This window comes from Syngnathoides biaculeatus, chromosome 19 (genome assembly GCF_019802595.1).
Source record: "Syngnathoides biaculeatus isolate LvHL_M chromosome 19, ASM1980259v1, whole genome shotgun sequence".
Taxonomy (NCBI): Eukaryota; Metazoa; Chordata; class Actinopteri; order Syngnathiformes; family Syngnathidae; genus Syngnathoides; species Syngnathoides biaculeatus.
The window spans coordinates 15,740,815-15,761,243 of NC_084658.1; the positions used below are offsets into that span (position 1 = coordinate 15,740,815).

General features: G+C 46.6%; 3 protein-coding genes across 5 annotated transcripts in view; 2 read left to right on the forward strand and 1 right to left on the reverse strand.

Annotated features, from left to right (window-relative positions):
• The window catches only part of LOC133492432 (disco-interacting protein 2 homolog C-like), a 28,952-nt gene extending 22,751 nt beyond the window's left edge, over positions 1–6,201 (forward strand). For both annotated transcript variants that reach the window (XM_061804587.1, XM_061804586.1), the window contains 6 exons: positions 695–756; positions 834–891; positions 1,221–1,295; positions 1,381–1,555; positions 1,626–1,749; positions 2,709–6,201. In XM_061804587.1, the coding sequence (XP_061660571.1) occupies positions 695–756; positions 834–891; positions 1,221–1,295; positions 1,381–1,555; positions 1,626–1,749; positions 2,709–2,961 (747 nt within the window). In that variant the 3' untranslated portion in view covers positions 2,962–6,201. The remainder of the gene's footprint in view (positions 1–694; positions 757–833; positions 892–1,220; positions 1,296–1,380; positions 1,556–1,625; positions 1,750–2,708) is intronic.
• Positions 6,202–6,550: 349 nt separating this feature from the next.
• Positions 6,551–12,608, forward strand: LOC133492436 (vasoactive intestinal polypeptide receptor 2-like). Of its 2 annotated transcripts, none has more exons than XM_061804604.1 (13): positions 6,551–6,799; positions 7,698–7,797; positions 7,911–8,018; positions 8,698–8,795; positions 9,564–9,661; positions 9,842–9,986; positions 10,079–10,229; positions 10,594–10,654; positions 10,789–10,858; positions 10,958–11,049; positions 11,242–11,380; positions 11,522–11,563; positions 11,629–12,608. In XM_061804604.1, the coding sequence occupies exons 1-13, from the start codon at positions 6,749–6,751 to the stop codon at positions 11,803–11,805; spliced, it is 1,332 nt and encodes a 443-aa protein (XP_061660588.1). In that variant the 5' UTR covers positions 6,551–6,748; the 3' UTR covers positions 11,806–12,608. The 2 variants fall into 2 exon arrangements, with proteins under 2 accessions (XP_061660588.1, XP_061660589.1); XM_061804605.1 differs by lacking the exon at positions 6,551–6,799 and adding an exon at positions 7,366–7,597.
• Positions 12,609–12,718: 110 nt separating this feature from the next.
• On the reverse strand, positions 12,719–17,912 carry LOC133493054 (uncharacterized). Its single transcript, XM_061805991.1, has 9 exons — positions 17,234–17,912; positions 17,053–17,158; positions 16,711–16,785; positions 16,509–16,630; positions 14,268–14,281; positions 13,683–13,977; positions 13,506–13,611; positions 13,072–13,146; positions 12,719–12,992 (listed from the first exon to the last, which is right to left on the reverse strand). The coding sequence occupies exons 1-9, from the start codon at positions 17,556–17,558 to the stop codon at positions 12,821–12,823; spliced, it is 1,290 nt and encodes a 429-aa protein (XP_061661975.1). The 5' UTR covers positions 17,559–17,912; the 3' UTR covers positions 12,719–12,820.
• Positions 17,913–20,429: the final 2,517 nt, after the last annotated feature.

Genomic DNA, 20,429 nt, shown 5'->3' on the forward strand with positions numbered 1-20,429 from the left:
TGTACACAGACGTGTTCCGGTAGTGATTGTTGTTTTTGTTCTTATGGGATGATGGATTATGGATTATGGATTAACCCCCTATCATGGCTTCAAAGAAGGCAAGTTGCTTGTTTAAAGTTATTCTGCACTTTTGTTCATAAAAAAGGTTTACAAGGCTCGGAGCCGAGTCGCTACAGATACGGCAATGCGCTCCCAGCCTAGCGTGCTCTACCACTAAAGCATACATTTTAAGCAAAAAATAAACATTTCTTCAATTATTTTACGATATAAAGTATTTAAACTGTACATGTATTCCTACTTTGGAGTTTATTACCAGGAAAAGCTAAAGAAAATGCTTTAAAAAGCCCAATTTTTTAGGCTTGGAAAACATTATTTCTTTTTCCATTCATTGGAATGGGAAACATCGATTTGGTTTTCGAACAATTCACTTTTCCAACCGTCTTCCGGAACGGATTGTGGTCGAGAACGGAGGCATCACTATTTGCAATCGGCTATTCGCAAACGTTACTATTTCTGAACCGATCATCCATTAGTTAGTGTAAGATCTTTGTGCTCTGTCTACTATTAAAAACTGTTACTGTGGCGGCATCTGGTGGCGCCATGTTCCCGAGAACTATGTTGAAGTGAGGGACGAGTCCTTTCGCTAACATCTTATATTGCAAATGCGCAGTAATTATATTGTCATGGTCCGCAGGGCACGTCAGGACCGGACCCCACCACGGTCTACGTGGACATGAGGGCGCTCCGCCATGACAGGTCAGACCATTCCTGAGTCCAAGTGTCCACTTTCAAGTCTGCAGAAGCGTGTTGGACTCGACATGTGTGTGTTTCAGGGTGCGTTTGGTGGAGAGAGGATCTCCTCACAGTCTGCCTCTAATGGAGTCTGGAAAGGTGAGAGCACACACATGCTCAAACGCACTTTTTCCCCCTTGAATCTCCCAAATTAGTCGGAAAAAACATGAGTCAAAGGAGGATATTTTGAATATTTGGTGTTTTTAGCGAGAATTCAGTGACATCCATTTTCCCAGCAAGACATCGGGTAAAATGTCAAAAGACTATTCGTGGAACGGACTGCGCGTCCTCCCACATTCGAGTGACTCAAATCAGTCCGCGATCAACAAGCTGCAGATTCGTACCGGACATATTTGTCCGTTCCGATAATGACTCAATTATTAGCGGTAACCGCGGCAACAGCACGCCCATATATCTGTGCGTTTCAGATCCTGCCTGGCGTTCGCATCATCATCGCCAACCCCGAGACCAAAGGACCTCTGGGGGACTCGCACCTGGGAGAGGTCCTCTCCTCGGACCCACTTTCAAATGGATATCATGCGACGCGATGACGGCGCTGACATTTTTTTGTTGTTGTTCTTGCGTCAGATTTGGGTGCACAGCGCTCACAACGGCAGCGGCTACTACAGCGGCTACGGCGAGGAGGTCCTCCAGTCGGACCACTTCAACTCCCGGCTGAGCTTCGGAGACACGCAGACCGTGTGGGCCCGGACGGGCTACCTGGGCTTCCTCCGCCGCACCGAGCTCACCGACGCCAACGGAGGTTCGCCGTCTTCTTCTCTGTGATGGGGAAAAAAAAATAGATACAATTTTAAATATGGCCTTTGCCGCAGAGAGGCACGACGCTCTGTTCGTGGTGGGCGCCTTGGAGGAGGCCATGGAGCTGCGGGGCATGAGGTACCACCCCATCGACATCGAGACGTCTGTCATCCGCGCCCACAAGAGCATCATGGAGTGGTACGCTCACGAAAAAGTCTTATGTACCGAAATCATGTCGCTCTCGTCTCAGTGTGGCGCCAAAGCACTGTTTTGTTTTGTTTTTTTTTTATGAGGCTCCTCAACTAACTTCAACATAGATCCTTGGCAGCAGAATACCACAACATTGTGGCAAAGCACTACTCTTGTCCGACCGAAGCTCCTCAAGTCACTTCAACATCGTTCCGTGGCAAAAAGATGGCAGCAAAGCATGGCCTTTGTCTTAATGAAGCGTCTCAGCTTACTAAAACATAGTTCTTTGGCAACAGCTCCAAAGCACTACCTTTGTCGACATGGAGTTCCTCAACTCCATCCATTTTCCGAGCCAATTATCCTCACAAGGGTCTCGGGAATGCTGGAGCCTAACTTTAGGCGGAAGTCGGACTAGTCAGTCGCAGGGCACAACTCCTCAACTCACTGCAACTTAGTTTGTTGGCAACAAGATGGCACAAAAGGACTAATTTGGGCGAAATGAACCTCCTCAAATAACTTCAAATGTATTCCTTATTACAAAATATGCTGCAAAATGGCAAAAGAGCTACAGTTTTGTTCAAATGAAACTCTTCAACCGTCCTCAACATAGTTCCTTGGCACCAAGTTGGTCCCAAAGTGCTACTTTTACCTCTGTGAAAGTCCTCGGCTCTGACATAATTTCTTGGCACCGAGATGGCGGCAAAGCATTGCCTTTGTTGAACTGAAGCACCTCACCTCAGTTCAACATAGTTGCTTGGTAACGAGATGGCACCAAAGAACAGTTATTGCTTTACTCATTTTCAAAAAATAAGAGAATTTGCGAATCACAATAACACTGTGTATTAATAAAAATAAAATCAAATAAACAATGCGCTTTGAAATATTGAGAGGGGTTCAGTATAAAAACGTTTGTGCGTTCGGACACATTGCAGCTCCGCCTACCTAACGAAGTTGCGCTTGTCCCTCAGCGCCGTGTTCCCGTGGACCAACCTGCTGGTGGTGGTGGTGGAGCTGGAGGGCTCGGAACAGGAGGCGCTGGACCTGGTTCCCATGGTGACCAAGGCGGTGCTGGAGGAGCACTACCTGATCGTGGGCGTGGTGGTGGTGACCGACATCGGCGTCATCCCCATCAACTCGCGCGGCGAGAAGCAGCGCATGCACCTGCGCGACGGCTTCCTGCAGGACCAACTGGACCCCATCTACGTGGCCTACAACATGTAGCGCGCCGGGGACGTCGCGTGAGTCACCTCCGACCGGGGAAGCCTCGCGGGAACGGAGGGGAAAAGCAGTGAGGAGCTTCTTGTAAAAATATAAATATTGTACATTGACATAACAATCTATATGGAGAGGAACCTAAAAGACCAGGAGGTGTCTAGTAGCCCCCTTTATGCAGCCCTCTTCCCGAACCCCCCGCGGACCCCCGTGAGTGTGCGTGCGCAATTGTGAGCGAGAACGGGACTTTTGCTGCTGCCTCACCCGGAGTTCCAAGTGACGTCGAGAGGGAAACTTTCCACGGGAATGAATGGGCGCGAACTGATAATATTGCAAAACTCACCGGCATATATGCTTTATCCTCTGCAAAGAATGACTAATCTTAGTACGTTAAACTGAGGAATGAAGTAAGTGCTGTATTGTACTGCCCCCTGGTGGCCAAAGTCAACGCACCAGAAGGAGCAGCACAGTGTCCGTTGAATGGAAGCAAAAAAAATTCTTTGCACTCCATTATGTATTTACTGTATGTTTTGTAAAGTACGCAAATACAGAGTGCTATTTATTCCCCGATAAAAACACAGTCTAAAATCCGTTATTATTTTGTTTCTCAATTTTTTTTCCCCCCCCACAGCCGTGCATTTTAGCTAAATTGTAACGAAAGTACGATTCGCGTACCTCGGCTTCGAAGTGGACCAAATTGTGAATTGCTCGAGCTGCGCGCAATCACTCGTTTTTGATTTTTGAAACTCCTGGCGCTGTAATGCCCTCGCACGCGGGCAGGGGGAGCTATCTAATTTTGCATGGGCGTCTGCGTACGAAAACCAAAATGTTTCTACGTATTTATGCTTGAATATACATTTCCGTTCATTTACCCTCGATCCCCACTTCATTTCCATGGAAAGTTTCCGATTTGCGTTATTTATTTAATCCCCCACTTAAAAATCCCATGGAAATTTGCCAGAAATCCCCCCCCACCCTCCAACCGGAGTCATCACTTGTTCCTGTGGAGATAAAGCAAAAAAGAAAAATGGAGGACAAGCGCTTGGAGTTGAATTTGGAGGAGCGACGCCCGTGCAAACACGTCAACATGTTGACGCGTCACTCAAGGTCAGCGATGGAGAGAAATGATGTTTGATGGCTGCCCGGAAGTTCCCGTCCGGTTCTGTACGCCGTCTTGGGAAGTGCCGTGCGCGTCGGTGGGTTCTCAAACTGCGGTCCGTGGACCCCCAGGCGTACAGGGGCCTGAGCTTGGGTGCCCGCAAAACAAATTACAGCAAACGCCGCGTATTTGGGGTTCAGCATTCACAAATTCATTTGCAAACACATATTAGGGATTTTCGAGGGGGGAACTTATCCTCTGTTACTCGCTTTAAGGTATCCTGGTGCCCAAAAGCTGTTGAAGTGATTTCAGGAGCTTCATTTAGCCAAAAGTACCATAATTTCCGGCCTACAAGACTTCTTTCACACGCTTTCAATCCTGCGGTTTATGTGGTAATGTGGCGCTAGCATTAGCGCACCTGGTTATAAGCCTCGGTACACAGAAAGAGTTAACGCTAGCGCAAACTCTGTGGGCCGGGAATTACGGTAGTGCTTTTACGCCGCCTTGTGCTATCTTGGTGTCAAGGATCTATGTTGAGTTGAGTTGAGAAGTTTAATACAGGCAAAAGTACTGCTTTTCTCCCATCTTGGAGCCAATGCATTACGTTGAAGTTAGTTGAGGAGCTCCATTTCAACAAAAGTAGTGCTTTCCTGCTATCTTGTGGCATCTAGGTGCCAAGGAACGACGTTGAAGTGATTTCAGTGTCACTTAAAAGTGTTTTATCGGCATTTTTTCTGCCAAGGAATTACGTGGAAGTGAGTTGAGGAGTTTAATATAGACAAAAGTAGTGCTTTGTCACCATTTCTTGGCATTTATATGCAATTATCAACCCTCAATTTTAAGTGGAATTCAATTCTTTTTAACACCTCAAGCCGTTTCAGGTTGAAACTTTCCAAAAAGTGTTTCTTCTGGCATCGGTAGTCTCCCCCGGACCCGGAAAGTTTGAGAACCCCCGCTTTACACGGAGAATCCATTTACCGCTAAGCTAATACTGTAGCAATCGAAGACCCAAAGCTTTACCTGTGACAGAAACAAAGTGGAACGTTTGGATTTTCAGACGGCACCAGCTAGTCGGCGGGGGTCCACTTTTATTTTTCGGAGCGAAAACCAGTTTGCATGAGTTCTTTCAAATGTCCGACTGTACCCCAGAAAAAAGATGCACTTTTGTTCCTCATTATTCTGTGGCCACATTCCTTTGAATGTCTTGCTCTTTATTTTTATTTTATTTTTTAAAATGAAATTTGAACCTTTTGTGTCAAAACATTGGAAGTAACTTTTAGCAGCACTCGAAATCGAACAAATTGTCCGTCGGTGTGAACGAGCCACCACGCCCCCCCGCCCCCATGTACCCCCCACCCCACCCCCGCCCGAGTCAGCTAGCATCGGCGCCAGCTCAAGTTTTTTGCTCAAAATATTTGAACTTTTAACCCTGATACTGCAAAACTAAACACTTGTCAACTAACGTACGACTTGTATACTCCTAACCAACACTTGATTTGACTTGAAATGACGACGAGAAGAAATTTTTAGGAAAGTCGTGTGCTTGCGTGTTTTGCTCCAAAAACACTTTGCTGTCTCTTATGTGCACTAACTCAGATGTTTTATTCAAAAAAAAAATAAAATAAATCTAGAACGGATGCAGAAGATTTAAAAAAAAAAAAAAAGAATATTTATTACAAATTAAAAACTTGAATATTGTCAGTCCATCCCAAAGGTGGCGATGGCGTCGGCTAGCGCGGCGCTGTTAGCGTAGTTAGCGGTACGCCGCAGACTGTGACGCAGATTATGTAGAATATTTTCAAAATGTGTCGTTGAGTCTTTTATTTCAAAAGCGGAAACTGGGAGGGGAAAAAACAAAACAAAAGTCTTTATGCATATCAGCTAGTTTAGCGACGCTAGCGGTTTAGCGGCCGCGCAAAGTTCGCCGCCGCGCGTGTTGAAGCGCGACGAAAGGAACGTCCCGTCGGGTGCGCGCGTGTCAAGTGTGCGTGTGTATTGTATGTAAATAGTGTTGATTTTGTACGGTACACGTGTGTGACTTGTTTTGTACACATGACTTGAAAAGATGAAATGACACTTTTATAAGAGTCCTCTATTGGCTCACGTCACACTATACAAGTGCAATAAAGTGCTTTGATTGGCTAAAGAGACGACTTTGTGCTTTTGGTCATTTTCAAAGTTCCGGATCCTCAACCCCGCGAAAGTCAATTTTATTGTCATATTTCAGTACGTGTAGTACAATCAATGCATTTTGAGCTATACAGTATTTTTTTTTTAAATATTATTCGGGCGTGGCTATCTTGGAGTTTGTGACCACCATCTTGGAATTTTGTGAAGGAATGTGAGTACCAAATGTCGTCTTTTCTTCAGGTTTTTGCAATCTGCTCTACTAGTTTACCGACTTTCAGCTCGTTGTCAGACTCAGAAAATTTGAATCTGTAGTTGTAATTTATGTTTCCGTCCACTAGAGGTCGACAGTGGCTCAGGAGACGGCAGCCGGCGGCAGCGGTCTGCGCTTGGACTTGCTCGTGCGTGCACTCACCTCGCTGCTCCTCAGCAAGGAACATGCACGGGAAACCGGGTTTGTTTTCGGGTCCATAAAGTCAACTTTTAACGGACTCACTGTGAGTTGGTGTCAAAGCGCAAGACCGCGTGTGAAGAAGAAGAAGTTTGGAAGTGCAGAAGGCGGATGAGGAGATGATGAGGTCCGCGGCCGTCGTCCTGATGCTCGTCTTCCTCGCGAGTGAGGCGAGTCCTTTGATCTCATCTCGCAGATGCTCGTGTAAATTTTGACATTAATTTTTTGTGGACTTGTAACCACCTGACATGATTTTCACCGCACCTAAAACATCATCTTAACTCTTCTCGCGATCTTCTGCCCTCTCTCCGCTCAACGAAGGTTGTGCAGCTACTAGTGCGTATGGTTAATATTTCATCTTCTTTATCTTCTCTATGTTATCGTTTTGTACCAGAAGCACCCGCACGAGTCAACAAACTGTTCACGCGCGCGCCCGCAAAATACGAAAATATGTCACCGATAACGACAATGTTCATTATTTTGCGTCCGGACATCATTTTTATTAACGAACGTTCATGTATATGTGTAGATATAGATACATAACTAGATAGATGTGTGTGTGTGGTAAGCACCCTGCCGGCGGTGAAATGCGGCCGAGTGTTAATGTAAACAGCCTCTCCCTGACCCCCCCCCCCCCCCCTCGCCCCCCTCCCACGCACGCTGTCAGTGGATTTCATTTGACAGACGGAATCAATCAGTTCAAGTGTTATTCATAATCTGCGCATTCTTTGCGTGTACACGTTGGCTAAGTGGTGGGGAAGAGAAGACGAAGTTTTTCACGTCGCCAGCTGTGTTTACCTAACCAGCGACACCATTTTTTTTTTTTAGCGTGTAACAAGGAGACAAACTGTATTCGTTTTTTTTTTTTTTCTTGTCCGTTTATGTCTTAAAAAACATTTCTGTGGCACGCTTTTATCCAAATACCCACCCATGAAGAAAGACATATTGTGACATTTTTTATCACGGAGGTGAACTTTCCTCCACAAAGCCGCGACTGCCGTGTTTATCAAACTGAACTTTTGACTTCTTCCTCAACGCATTTGGCGTTTCTTTTGGTTTTCCCGGCAGGCGGCTGGCAGATTTCCTTTGTGCCACTTCGCCTGGGAGATGAAGCGGGCCAGCCAGGAGTGTCGCGCTGGCCTGCAGCAGCTCACGGCGCCCCCCGCAGGTGCACCGCGCGCTCACGCTTTCACCATTTTGTTCATCGGAGCGTTTATTCGCCGTCCTTGAAATCCAGCTCAAGATCCGCGTACGGCTAAATGGACGAAATTGACGTTTCAGGATGCGTCGGCGAGTGGGACAACACGTCGTGCTGGCGCGGCGCGGCGGTGGGCGAGGTGGTCACCCAACCCTGCCCGGCTCCCCTCCAGCAACTATTTGGGAAGAAGGGTGAGCAGTGAACACACCATGCTAATTTAGTCCAGATCTCAGGAGATGACTCCTAACAGCTGCTTGACAATTGCTAGCTTCTGTATGCTAACTTTTGGCGGGAATTTGCTAACCGTCAGATAGTGGGATTAACTGTTGGAAGCTATTTGTTATAGGATAGCTTATGTATGCTAACTCTTGGCAGGTATTTGCTAACCACTAGCTTGTCTGCACTAACTTTTCGAAACTATTTGTTAAAGGATAGCTTAGGCATGCTAACTTTTGGCGGGTATTTGCTAACTGTTAGCGTGTGTGCACTAACCTTTGGCAACTATTTGTTAAAGGATAGCTTATGTTTGCTAACTCTTGGCAGGTATTTGCTAACCACTAGCTTGTCTGCACTAACTGTTGGAAACTATTTGTTAAAGGATAGCTTGTGTATGCTAACTTTTGGTGGGTATTTCCTAAAAGTTGGCTTGCGTGCACTAACTTTTGGCAACTATTTGTTAAAGGATAGCTTATGGATGCTAACTTTTGACAGGTATTTGCTAACAGCGTCTATGCACTAACTGTTGGTAACTATTTGTTAAAGGATAGCTTATCTATGCTAAGTATTGCTAAGCAAATACTACTAATTGTCAAAATTGTCTTTTATTGTATTTTTTTTTTTATAATCAACTGTTTGTATGACATATCGCAGGTAATCTGAGCAGGAAGTGCACCCAGCGAGGTTGGTCTGACGTCTATCCCGTCATCGCGGCCGCCTGCTCGTCCAACGACACCGCCCAACCCAACGAGGTGAGCCCGACAAGTCCAGCGCGGTTTTTTGTTTTTTTTTTTTTAATTTTTTTTCCCGACCGCACGTCCGCGTGGAAAGTGGCGACTTCCTGTCAGGGCCGGTCATCGCCGCGTGTTTACGTGAGGAGGAAGAAGACATGAAAAGACGACTTTGTGTTGTCATCAGCGGATATAACAATGTGCCACTTGGACAAAAAGAACACTCGAACGTCCAATAGGAGCAGGAGAGAGAGAGGAGCACGCACGCACGCGGGCGCCTGGCATGTGATCTTATGCAGAGCTGTCAGGTGTGTGCGTGCGTTCATCTCGGGGGGGAAGCTTGTGTTTGTTTCCAGGCTTTTCCGTCTGGAGAACGTTCAGCGGGGACCAGACGCCGCGAGAAAGCGGGACGACGGGAACGGAATCGCCGGGCTTCTTGTTTTGCAGATTCTGGTGCCACGCTGGCCCCCCCCCCAGCCTGGGGAACCTCACGCGTAGTGTGTGTGTGTGCGGGCCAGAACCAAACACTCTAAAAAGACAAAATGTCTCCAAAAATGGACATCTTCCAGCTAAGTGGCTCATAAAAACTCAGCGGCGGCACAAGTGGACGCACACTTACTGTGTGTGTGTGTGTGTGTTGCACAAGCCAAGTCAGAACTTCTCCTATTTTGTGTCCACTCGCAGAAGAACCTCTAAAGTTCTACACAATCGTTTCAGCGTCAAACTCCGCAGGCAGATGTTCTGATTCTTATGATGATGATGATTCTGTGTGTGCATGTGTGTGTTTAGCTGGTGTTCTACAAGGTGGTGCGGGTTCTGTCCACGTTGGGCCACAGCCTGTCTCTCATCAGCCTACTCAGCAGCACCGTCATAATTGCTCTCTTCAGGTGCGCACGCAACAACGCAATGAAGCCATCGACCTTCCCAAACGTTAGCCTACTAGTGCTAATAGCGGCCGTGTCGTACTAGTAACGTTCTACTAGCGCATACGGTGTGCTGTGCGCGCGTTCACGCACTAGTGATCCCGGCTTATCGCCGTCGTCAATCGTTCCTGCGCGTGTGTGCAGGAGGCTGCGCTGCATGCGCAACTACATCCACATCAACCTGTTCGCGTCCTTCGTGCTGAGGGCCGTGGCCGTGCTCACCAAAGACCTCCTCCTCTTCTCCGACGAGGAGGACGACGCCGTCGACTGCAGCGTTCAGCCCTCGCTGGTGAGGTCCTCCGCTTGCGCCGATCGATCCGTTGATCGTCGCAACGCTGCCACGTTGTGTATGTGTGTGTGTGTGTGTGTGTGTGTGTGTAGGTGGGCTGTAAGAGCAGCCTGGTGTTCCTGAACTACTCCATCATGGCCAACTTCTTCTGGCTCCTGGCGGAGGCGCTCTACCTCCACACGCTGCTGCTGGTGGTCCACGCGCGCTGCGCACGGCTTTGCGTCTACATGCTGATCGGCTGGGGTGGGTTGCGGACCCTCATTCCAAAACACAGCCCTGAACGTCCCTGAACGTCCCTGAACTCCTCTAACGCCATGTTGAACCTCTGATTCGGACCCCAAACTCTTTTGAGGCGAGATCCTCAGTGAGGCCTTTCGAAACCCGACCCCGAGACGTTGTTGACGTTTTGCCAAAACACGTCACCGTGACCCAAACTGGGCATCCGTCTCCCTGCCAAAGTGTTTGCACTCAGACGCGCGGCTTCCAGGCACTGCCCCGCTTACGCCGTCCGTCGCGCGCGCGTCATAATTCCCGCACGGCACCCGAAGGCGGCGTCTTGCCGAGCGTCAGTCTAAACACTTTTTCTCGGCTCTTTGCGCCCCTGCAGGGATCCCGTGCGTGTTCACGGTGGCGTGGATTTTGTGTCGCATCCACCTGGATGACACCTGGTGAGTCCTTCCAGAACTTTCCAAACCCCTTGAAAAGGTGACAATGATTAAAAATATTCACACGATTGTGCGGAGTTGGAGGATCGCTTTTCCACGTTCCCGTCTTTTTCAAGTGTGCCTGTTGTTGATTTCAGGTGCTGGGAGAGGAACGACAACCCCGTCCCCGGCAGAGTTCTGGACTGGCCCATCATGGCGTGCGTCGTCGTACGTAACCCCGCCTCTCGCCCTAAAGCCAGCTGAGAAAGAAACGCGGACGAATGAACGGATGATGTGAAAAATGCGCGCGTGTGTTTTGCGCGTCAGGTGAACTTCATCCTGTTCATCAGCATCATCCGCATCCTCGTGCAGAAGCTGCGCTGCACCGACGTGGGCGGCAACGAGCAGTCGCAGTACAAGTAAGACGGCGTCCGGGCGACATTTGCATCTTTTCCGCAAAAACGCAAAATCCCACTCGCTCAATTTATCCAGTTTTTTTTCTCCTTCATATCTTATTTTATTTTTATTTCTGAAAACCTCAGAACTTGCAAACATTTCAAGCGTGCCGTGTGGTTTTGTTTTGTTTTTTTTTTTTTCCCCCGCCGTCCAAGGCGCCTGGCCAAGTCCACCCTGCTGCTGATCCCTTTGTTCGGGATCAACTACGTGGTCTTCGTCCACCTGGTGGAGCCCGCCGATAAAACCGTGCAGCGGGTCAAGATCTTCTTCGAGCTGGGACTCGGGTCCTTCCAGGTCTGGGACGCACACGGGCGGCGTCGCGAACGGCACGGTCCGGTCCCCGCCGCGGTGACTGAAGGACCGGTTTGAAATGGAAGAAAGCGCGGATGCGGACTAGCGAGTGACGCCCGCGTTTGACGTTTTTTTGTTTTTCAGGGCCTGATCGTGGCCGTGCTGTACTGCTTCCTCAACTGCGAGGTGAGCTTCCGCCTCATCTTCCTGGCCCTCCCCTTTGTCTTTCTAAATGTCCCCCCCACCAACAGGTCCAGTCCGAGCTGAGGAGGATGCGCCGGAGCTTGTCCCTCAAGCGTTACGCGGCCGGTCGGCAGTTTGGGCCGCGCGGCGCCACGTCGGGCCCCGGCGCCGCCGAGCGCTCGGCCCCGTTCCCCAGGAACTCCCGAGCGCCGTCCATCTTGCAGACGGAGACCTTTCTGCTCTGACCTCTGCGCCCCTCGAGGTTCCTCTGATTTCAAAACTGTATCGTTTTCCCGTACATATTTTTGATATAAACTAGACCGGGCTGGACCGATTTTACCGACATTAACACTTTTCAAATCGGGAAAAAACGGACAAATGCTTATTTTATTCTCTACGTTAAACAAAAGGACAGTCAAACGTTCTGCCTGTGTTTGATATTTTTATTGTTCTCGTAGTTTTAAGCGTTATTCTAGTCATTCTATCTTTATTTATATATCCATATTTTATTCTTTATCTAATTTAGGATCGCCAAATTTGTTATTTCTGTCAAATATCCGAATTGGCATCGGCCTCCACAAATCCATCTCGATCTGATCTTCATGGAAACATCTTCTCGTCACACGTGAATCTTATAGCGCAAACACTTAGTTATTGATTGTTATTATGATATGTTCCGGTGTACTTTTTTATATTATTATATTAATCATCCGTTCCCGCCACTGATCTCAACTATTAAAACAGGACTAACTGCAGTGAGCGCTGCAGTGTAATTGCTGTGCGTACTGTAGTATCCGTGCGATGGACGCGTGCGTGTCCTTGTCGGTGACATCGGTAGCGGGATTAGCTTAGCCCGCGCTTGAGCGTCTGGGCGTGAGTTGCGGTCGATAGTAGATCCTCGAGAGTGCTGTCATGTTGCGTTGCCCCGCCCCCCATCCCCCGTAGCAAGGATTCGAACCCCTTACCTCCGAAGTGCGAGGCAAATGTGTCGACCCCTCCTCTAACGTGCAGACTTCAAATGTGAATAAAACACCAGACAACATTTCAACTGGTTCAATTTTTTTTAATTATTATTATTATTCATCTCTGACCAGTATAAGCACCAAACCTTTTGTGTCATCAATAAATACATTTCCCCCATTTTAATAACGGCAAATAAATTAATAACTTAGACTTTAGGAAATAAATAAAAGCCAATATTAAATGAATGCACCGATAAATAACTGTAAGAAACTAAAGAAGTCCGAAGCGCTCGTCTTCTTAGTGGGAGGAGGAGGAGGAGGAGGATGAAGATGAAGATGATGAGGAGGAGGGTGAGGATGATGATGGCGGAGATGAAGAAGGGGCGGACGCGGCCGAGGTGATGATGGAGAGCAGCGAGCTTCGGGTCGGCGAGCTGCCGGTCGAAGCCCGAGCGGCGGCGGCGGCCTTCCTGTGAGGACACAAAGCCAGAAGATGACCGGGAGGACGATGAAGACGAGGACGGAGGTGAGGATGAAGGTGGTACTCACTCGACGGCGGCGGCCTTCTTGCGGACCCACGGGGCGCTGATGGCGGCGCAGTAGAAGCTCTCGTTGGTGTAGAAACTGCGCGACCACAACGGTTCGCATCGTTAGCTTTGAGTCAGTCGGAAAACGGGCGCGCAGTGGCACTGTTTGGGCCCAGGGGGCGCTAAATGCGCATCTTTTAATGGCGGACGCAGGGTTCGATCGCATCATGGCGTAGTACAATTTTTGATGCAGGATTATTGACAGAGGGTGAAAAACAGAACGGAATCATATTTTTTTTTTTTTTTTAAAAAGGCCAATCTGCGAGTGCCGGACCGCCACTTCCGTGACCCGAGATGCCAGCAGATGGCGTCAAATCGCCACTCTTCCAGTTTGACCCAGTTTATACGGGAAAGACCCAAACTTATTCTTTTAAAATTTGTCCAACTGGTACTCACATGACGGCGGGCAGGCACGGCGCGTGTGCGATCTGGACTCGGTACCCGACGACTTCCTCCGTTATCTCCTTGTAGCTCACCCTTGTGCAGCATTCTGTGGGCTTGCCTGGCGGATCGCAGCGCAAAAAAAAAAGATTTTAGCGCGAACGTCGGACGCAGACCGGAAGTCCGACTCACCTTGGCCGCGTCCGCTCCGGACCAGGGCCACCAGGACCACGACCGCCAAAATCATCTTTTGCGGGCTTGTGGAGTTCATCGTTTTGACGGGAGAGACGAGACGGGAGTAGGAAAGAGGCGGAAGCGGTCTCGGTCGGTCGCTCAGTCGGTCGGAGAAGCGAGTGTGAGCGAAGATTCTCGGACGGCCGAATTTAAGGCCTGAAAAGCAGAAGTGAGGTTTCGTCATCGTGCCCCGGTTTTCTCTTTCCATTCTTCTTATGAATGGCTGACAAATACGCTCGTTTTCCGGGAATTGCTATTTTTTTTTTTTTTTAATAAATCAAACAACACGCTGATGAAGAAATGACGGAATGTGACTGGACACTAATTTATGACACAATTGATTCATGAATTCAAAAGTTTATCCACCCCTGGTTGATACCAAATATTGTAGTGCAATTTTTTTTTTTTGAACTGATGATTACCCACAGCTCATTTCGGCCACTTGTATCCAGGATCTTCCGGGATCTTGTTCTTCCGGTCACGGCCCAGCTCACGTTGCACCTGACCCCAATTGCGGTGAGCACATGGGGAGGGGGGACCCACGTTACCCTTTCGGACTGTGCCCGGATACAAGCGCCCGAATGAGTTCCCTCCGCAGGGTGTCCGGGCTCTCCCTTAGAGATAGCGTGAGAAGCTCGGTCATCAGGGAGGGGCTCAGTGTCGGGCCGCTGAGAGGAGCCGGATGAGGTGGCTGGGGCATCTGATCCGGACGCCTCCCTGCTGAGGTGTTCCGGGCACGTCCCACCCTAAAGAGACCCCGACGACGACCCAGGACACGTTGGAGGGACGACGTCTCGCGGCTGGCTTGGGAACGCCTCCGGAAGAGCTGGAAGAAGTGGCTGGGGGAAAGGGAAGTCTGGGTATCCCCGCTGAAGCTAACCACTATCGCAACTAAGCACACACAAGGAAGTCCACTTTTGTTTCTAAACTTGCACATTCAAAGTACATCCATAAATAGGCGCACGAGTTTTTAGCTGGGACGGACCGGAACGATGATGAATGTCGGTGAAAATGTCAAAATGTCAGAAAGTTATCAGTTGACACATGAGGGGCGCGTTGCGAAAGAAGGTGACGGCACAAAACCCGCGGCGGGGGGGCGGCAGGGGGGGGGGGTGTCACCACCGGATATTTGTGTGTGCCTTTTTTTTTTTTTTTTTTTGGCATGTCATGCTTTTTTTCATGACTCGTCGCCACGCGAGTGTCATGGAAACGACGTCGAGTCAAGCAAGTCGCTGATTTCTTCGCTCATTTTTTTTTTTTTTTTTTTTAAATTTGTTTGTAGGAATTCTGTTTCATCGCTCAGCTGAGTTTCTCTGTACTTCGGGATCCGTTGTAGAATAATTCCGCACCCTCCCCACCCAAGAAAAATCACTCGGATGAATACAGTCTTTGTTTTACAGTGATATGAAACTATATTTATTTTTGACGTACAACGGGGCAGCGTCGCTACGAATGCTCGGCCGCCCCAAGCTTCTGGACCAGGGCTGTCAAACTCATTTAAAAATATTTAATCGTCTCATCGTATTTACATCATCAATTTATGATCTATTTTTGGAATAAGAAATCAAAGGTTTAATGTGTTTTTTCAACTATTTGTGTTTGGTAACACAAAAAAAATGCTTGGAATATCCCAACTTTATCATTTATGATGCATGACAATGAGATTTTTGAACAAATTTGAACAAGAATACTTGAAATTGACAGTCTGGGTTTGGCTTCGCAGGCCACATAAAATTATGTGGCGGGCCGGATCTGACCCCCGGGCCTTGAGTTTGATGCATGTGTCTTAGAGGGCCGTGATGGCTGTGAAACCATAAAAAAATCCTCAACAGCCTCATCATGTTTACAAATTAAATTTATGAACTTGTTTTTCGAAAAAAAATCAAGGGTAATCGGTTTATCCAACTATCATTGTTTGCTGAAACAAAAATTGTGTGTAATATCTCAACGTTATCATTTATGACATGACAATTGGAGATTTTGGTACAGATTTGAACGAAAAAAATCATGGAAGTTTATACATCTGATTTGCCTCCTCGGGTCACATAAAATCACCCGGCGGGCCGGATCTGGCCCCCAAAGCTTTGAGTTTGACACCAGCGCTGAGCTGCTTTCCATATTTAGATTGAGGAAAATGAGCAATCAAATCAGATCAAAGGTTATTTACTTGTCACAAATTGATGAGAAATTGGCCCATTTCAACTGTCATGCGCAAAAGATCAGGACATTCTGGGCATTTTCAACCAAAGGACTACAAAGCTTTTGGAAAAGAAGAATTGATGGCAGAAGACTTAAAAAATGAAGACTTTGAATGTTCAGTAATCAAAAACATCCTAATATCAAACCACACAGCTTGGCACAGGTCTCGCCGTCTGGATGCGAAGTCGAGATGCGAGCCGTGGTCGACAGCAGCTCCTCGGATTCATTCTGCTTTTGTATTTCCTTATTCGACCGTTTGTCCTGTTCAGTAAACGGCTGAAAGTGCACCGTCCACGCTTAAATTGTGAATAAAAAAAACACCAGACAAGTTTTCTATAATTCAATTTTTTTTTATTATTATTATTATTTGCAACTCCCTAATAGATAACAGCCCATGGTGACGCCATCAATAAATAAAATCTGCCATTTTAATGACATGAAATAAATTACAAATTACGTTTTTTCTAAGAAATGGAAAAAAAATGACTTATCATTCAGTTTTATCAATAAATTCATAAATAATGTGAAGAAACTAAAGTGATTCATTGTTGATCCTTTGCCGGCCTTCTTAGTGAAGCGGAGGACGGAGGCGAGGGGAGATGGAGGAGGAGGAGGATGATGGTGGCGGCGATGAAGAAGGGGCGGAGGTGAGGACGGAGGCCGGCGAGCCGGCGGTCGAAGCCCGAGCGGCGCCGGCGGCGGCCTTCCTGCGGGGACGCGAAGACGGAGGATGACGAGGGGGACTGATGAAGACGAGGAGGAAGGTGAGGATGAAGGTGGTACTCACTCGATGGCGGCGGCCTTCTTGCGGACCCACCGGGCGCGGATGGCGGCGCAGTAGAAGCTGTCTCTGGTGTAGAAGCTGCGCGACGGCAACGGTTAGCGTCGTTAGCTCCGAGACGACAAGGGGTGTGTTGGCAAGGTTTTGGTCGTAGGGGGCGCTGTCGCGCATCTTTTCGAGAAAGCCGCAGGCAACGGAACAACTGCAAATTTGTGCCTTCTGACTTGGAATTCGAATTCATATTGTTGCCATTGAATGTTTTTCAAAAATTGGGGTTCAGCGGCTTTTACGAAAGAAGTGCGGCGCGCCAAACTTTTTTTTTTTTTTTTTCGTCGGATTGGTACTCACATGACGGCTGGCAGGCACGGCGCGTGTGCGATCTGGACTCGGTACCCGACGACTTCCTCCGCTATCTCCTTGTAGCTCACCTTCTCGCAGCATTCTGTGGGCTTGCCTGGCGGATCGCAACACACACAAAAAAAATAGATTTTAGCGCGAACGTCGGACGCAGACCGGAAGTCCGACTCACCTTGGCCGCGTCCGCTCCGGACCAGGGCCACCAGGACCACGACCGCCAAAATCAACTTCTGCGGGCTTGCGGAGTTCATCGTTTCGACGGGAGGAAGAAGACGCGAGTAGGAAAGAGAGGGAAGCGGTCTCGGTCGGTCGCTCAGTCGGTCGGAGAAGCGAGTGTGAGCGAAGATTCTCGGACGGCCGAATTTAAGGCGCGAAAAGCAGAAGTGAGGTTTCGTCATCCTCCCTTCGTTTTCTCTTTCCATTCTTCTTATGAATGGCTGACACGCGCTCGTTTTGCCGGGAATTACCAAAACGGCGGAGAGGCCGGAAGACGCCATTACCGACTTTTTATTTATTTTTTTTGTTAGCTTCTTTCGCAATGAAAGGTGTTAGCGTGAGCTAGCGCGAGCGGACCGACGCTCAAATAAGTGCTTAAAATGAGCCACTGATGCCATCAAAAAATTGACAAATTGTTACTTTCCACAAGTTTTTTTTTTGTAGTAGTTGGTAAAAATACTTTGTTACCTCAGTGAAGTTGTCCCACCCAATCCTAAAAAAAAAAAAAATTGTGAAAGGAGCATCATGCGAGCGAGCGTCACCAGCGGATTTCTTCTTTCCTTCTTTTTCATCATTTTCTTAATGACACGCATCCCATTTTTTCCCTTTTCTCCTCAGAAATATTCTCAACTTCATTCTGATCTATATTATGACTTTAATCGAAATATGTATGTATAACTTTGAGAGTGATATCATATTTTGACTCAATCTTGACATGATACAACTTTTCTCCAAAATACAAAACTTTCTTATTCATGCTGTGATTTTGCACTAAAACCGTTACAAATAGGCAACGTAATTCTTGTACATTTTTCACAATGACATCATACTTTTATATTTATACTTTTATTTATTTATATATATTATAATAATATATATTATATTTTAATATAGTTTTTTATTTCTATATATTATATTTTTTGCACGTTTGGCCGTACTATTGCATTTCCAATAAAAATAGGCAACATAATTCTAGTACATTTTTCACGATGACATCATACTTTTATATTTATACTTTTATATATTTAAATAGATATATCATAATATTTTAATATATATATTTTATATATTAGATGTTTTAATATATTTTATTTATATATTTATATTGTGTTTTTTTCACGTTTGCTGTACAATTGCATTTCCGATACAAATAGGTAATGTAATTCTTGTACATTTTTCACAATGGCGTCATACTTTTATATTTTTATATATTTTAATATTTATTTTTTGTTTTATTTATTTCTTTTATTTATATTTATATTTGTATCTCTATATTTATATAATATTTTTTCACGTTTGGCCGTACTATTGCATTTCTTGTGTAGCTAATGATAAAAAATGGATTTATATTGTCATTATAATTGCAAAGCCCGGTCGGCACTTTCGCCGCATCTGTGATTTTACGCCGAGTCATCATAACCGCTTTTTTTTTTTTTTTTTTTTTTTATGTCATCCTCGGGAAATTTCGGGTAGGAAGGATTTCGAGGGACGCTCGATGGTCTGTCGCGCACTCGCGTGCGACCTTCACTTGCGGCGGAAAATGTTGACGGCGCGCTCGCTGATTCACTGACGTGTCTGTGATTCCTTTCCTGCGTTGCGCAAACAGGAAGGATGTGTGCGCGTGAGGTCGTCAAAAAAAAAAAAAAGAAGAAGAAGACACAAAAAGATCCCACGGCAAGATGACGGCGGCCAACACTCGGTGACTCCGCAAACTCCTACATCCTGTACTAATTCATCTTTTACAGCTCTTTATTTCATTTCTTTCATTTTTTTTTTCAACCAAGAGAAAATTCAAAGAAAAATTGAATTAAAGGCACAAAATCAATTGCAGGATTTTAGGATTTTTTTTCTTTTTTTTTCAAATTGGCATTTATGTTTCTATTTCTTTATAGTCGGTTACTAGTTACTTTCTTCAAGCGCGCCGAATTGTCTTACTGGTGTGGACAAAAAGTGTACGACTGCAATGGGCCTTGAGTTATGAAATATCAAAATATGGAAAACATCCTTCAATGGGCTTCGTATACTTCACAAGGTGCCTGATGTCTGTTCATTGAGGATGAGCGTTGAAAAAACAAATACACACGCGCACAAATTGCCCTTTGTCGTCACCCAGTGGACAGGAGCAGTACTACAACCTGGGACAACAGCAGCGCGTTAGCTAACTCGAGTTGCTCATTTATTTTATGCAAGTAGTAAAACATCCAGTCAGTAATATATATTTTTTGGAACATTGAAAACTGACATACAAAAATAAGTATTCCAGCTCAGTAGATCATGATTCAAAAATAAATATAATAAATAGAAACTGGCGAAATGTAACTCAGGTGGTGGGACGCGTTCAGCCGGTGGACCACGACGACATTTCCGGAGGACACTTCAACTTGTTCTGGGGGACACACACACACACACAGAAAGCCTCACAAATGCACAAAGTTGATATTGAAACGTGTATTTTTTTTGGGGGGGGGGTGGAGGTATTTTATGAATATATTTACAGTGGATGCTTGTGGAGTCATGGTACAGCTAAGTTGCTAAGCCAGTTGCTCAGTCACTTGTATTATCGCCTATATTATTTTATGTAAAGGGATGTGAAGATTAGCATCACTGCTTAACATGTTGGACATTACTTTGTGGTGTCCCGCAAGGGTCGATGTTGGGGCCCCACCTGTTTCATATACAATACAGGGAATCCCTGCATATCCACAGTTCGGCATTTGTGACTTGACCATTTTTTTTGCAGATTTTTGAGGGGAGTAACAATCCTCTGTTATTTGCACTCAGGCCAGAGCCAAGTCTAAGATAAAAATAATTCTTTGGTTTTAGATTTTGGCTTCCTGGGGCCAAAAAACCGTGCCGAAGGGAGGTGAGGATTTTGGTTATCGACGTGTCCAGTAGAAAAGTTCTTCTGACGTGTAGGCAATCGCAAATGTTTTGGGCTGGGCTTCAATAACTCGCAAATGTTTACGATTCTTTGCAAACGGTGTAATTGCTATCAAGATCCTGTTTTCCGACGAATGTTCAGGATTTGGTGGGGGTCTCATTCCAGTTTTTAAAGTCGCTCACCTTGGCCACGATGTCTTTGAGCCACTTGGCCGCGGGACTGACGCACCACCGTTTGCCGCTCTTGCTCTCGATGCTGCAAAAGAGTTCAA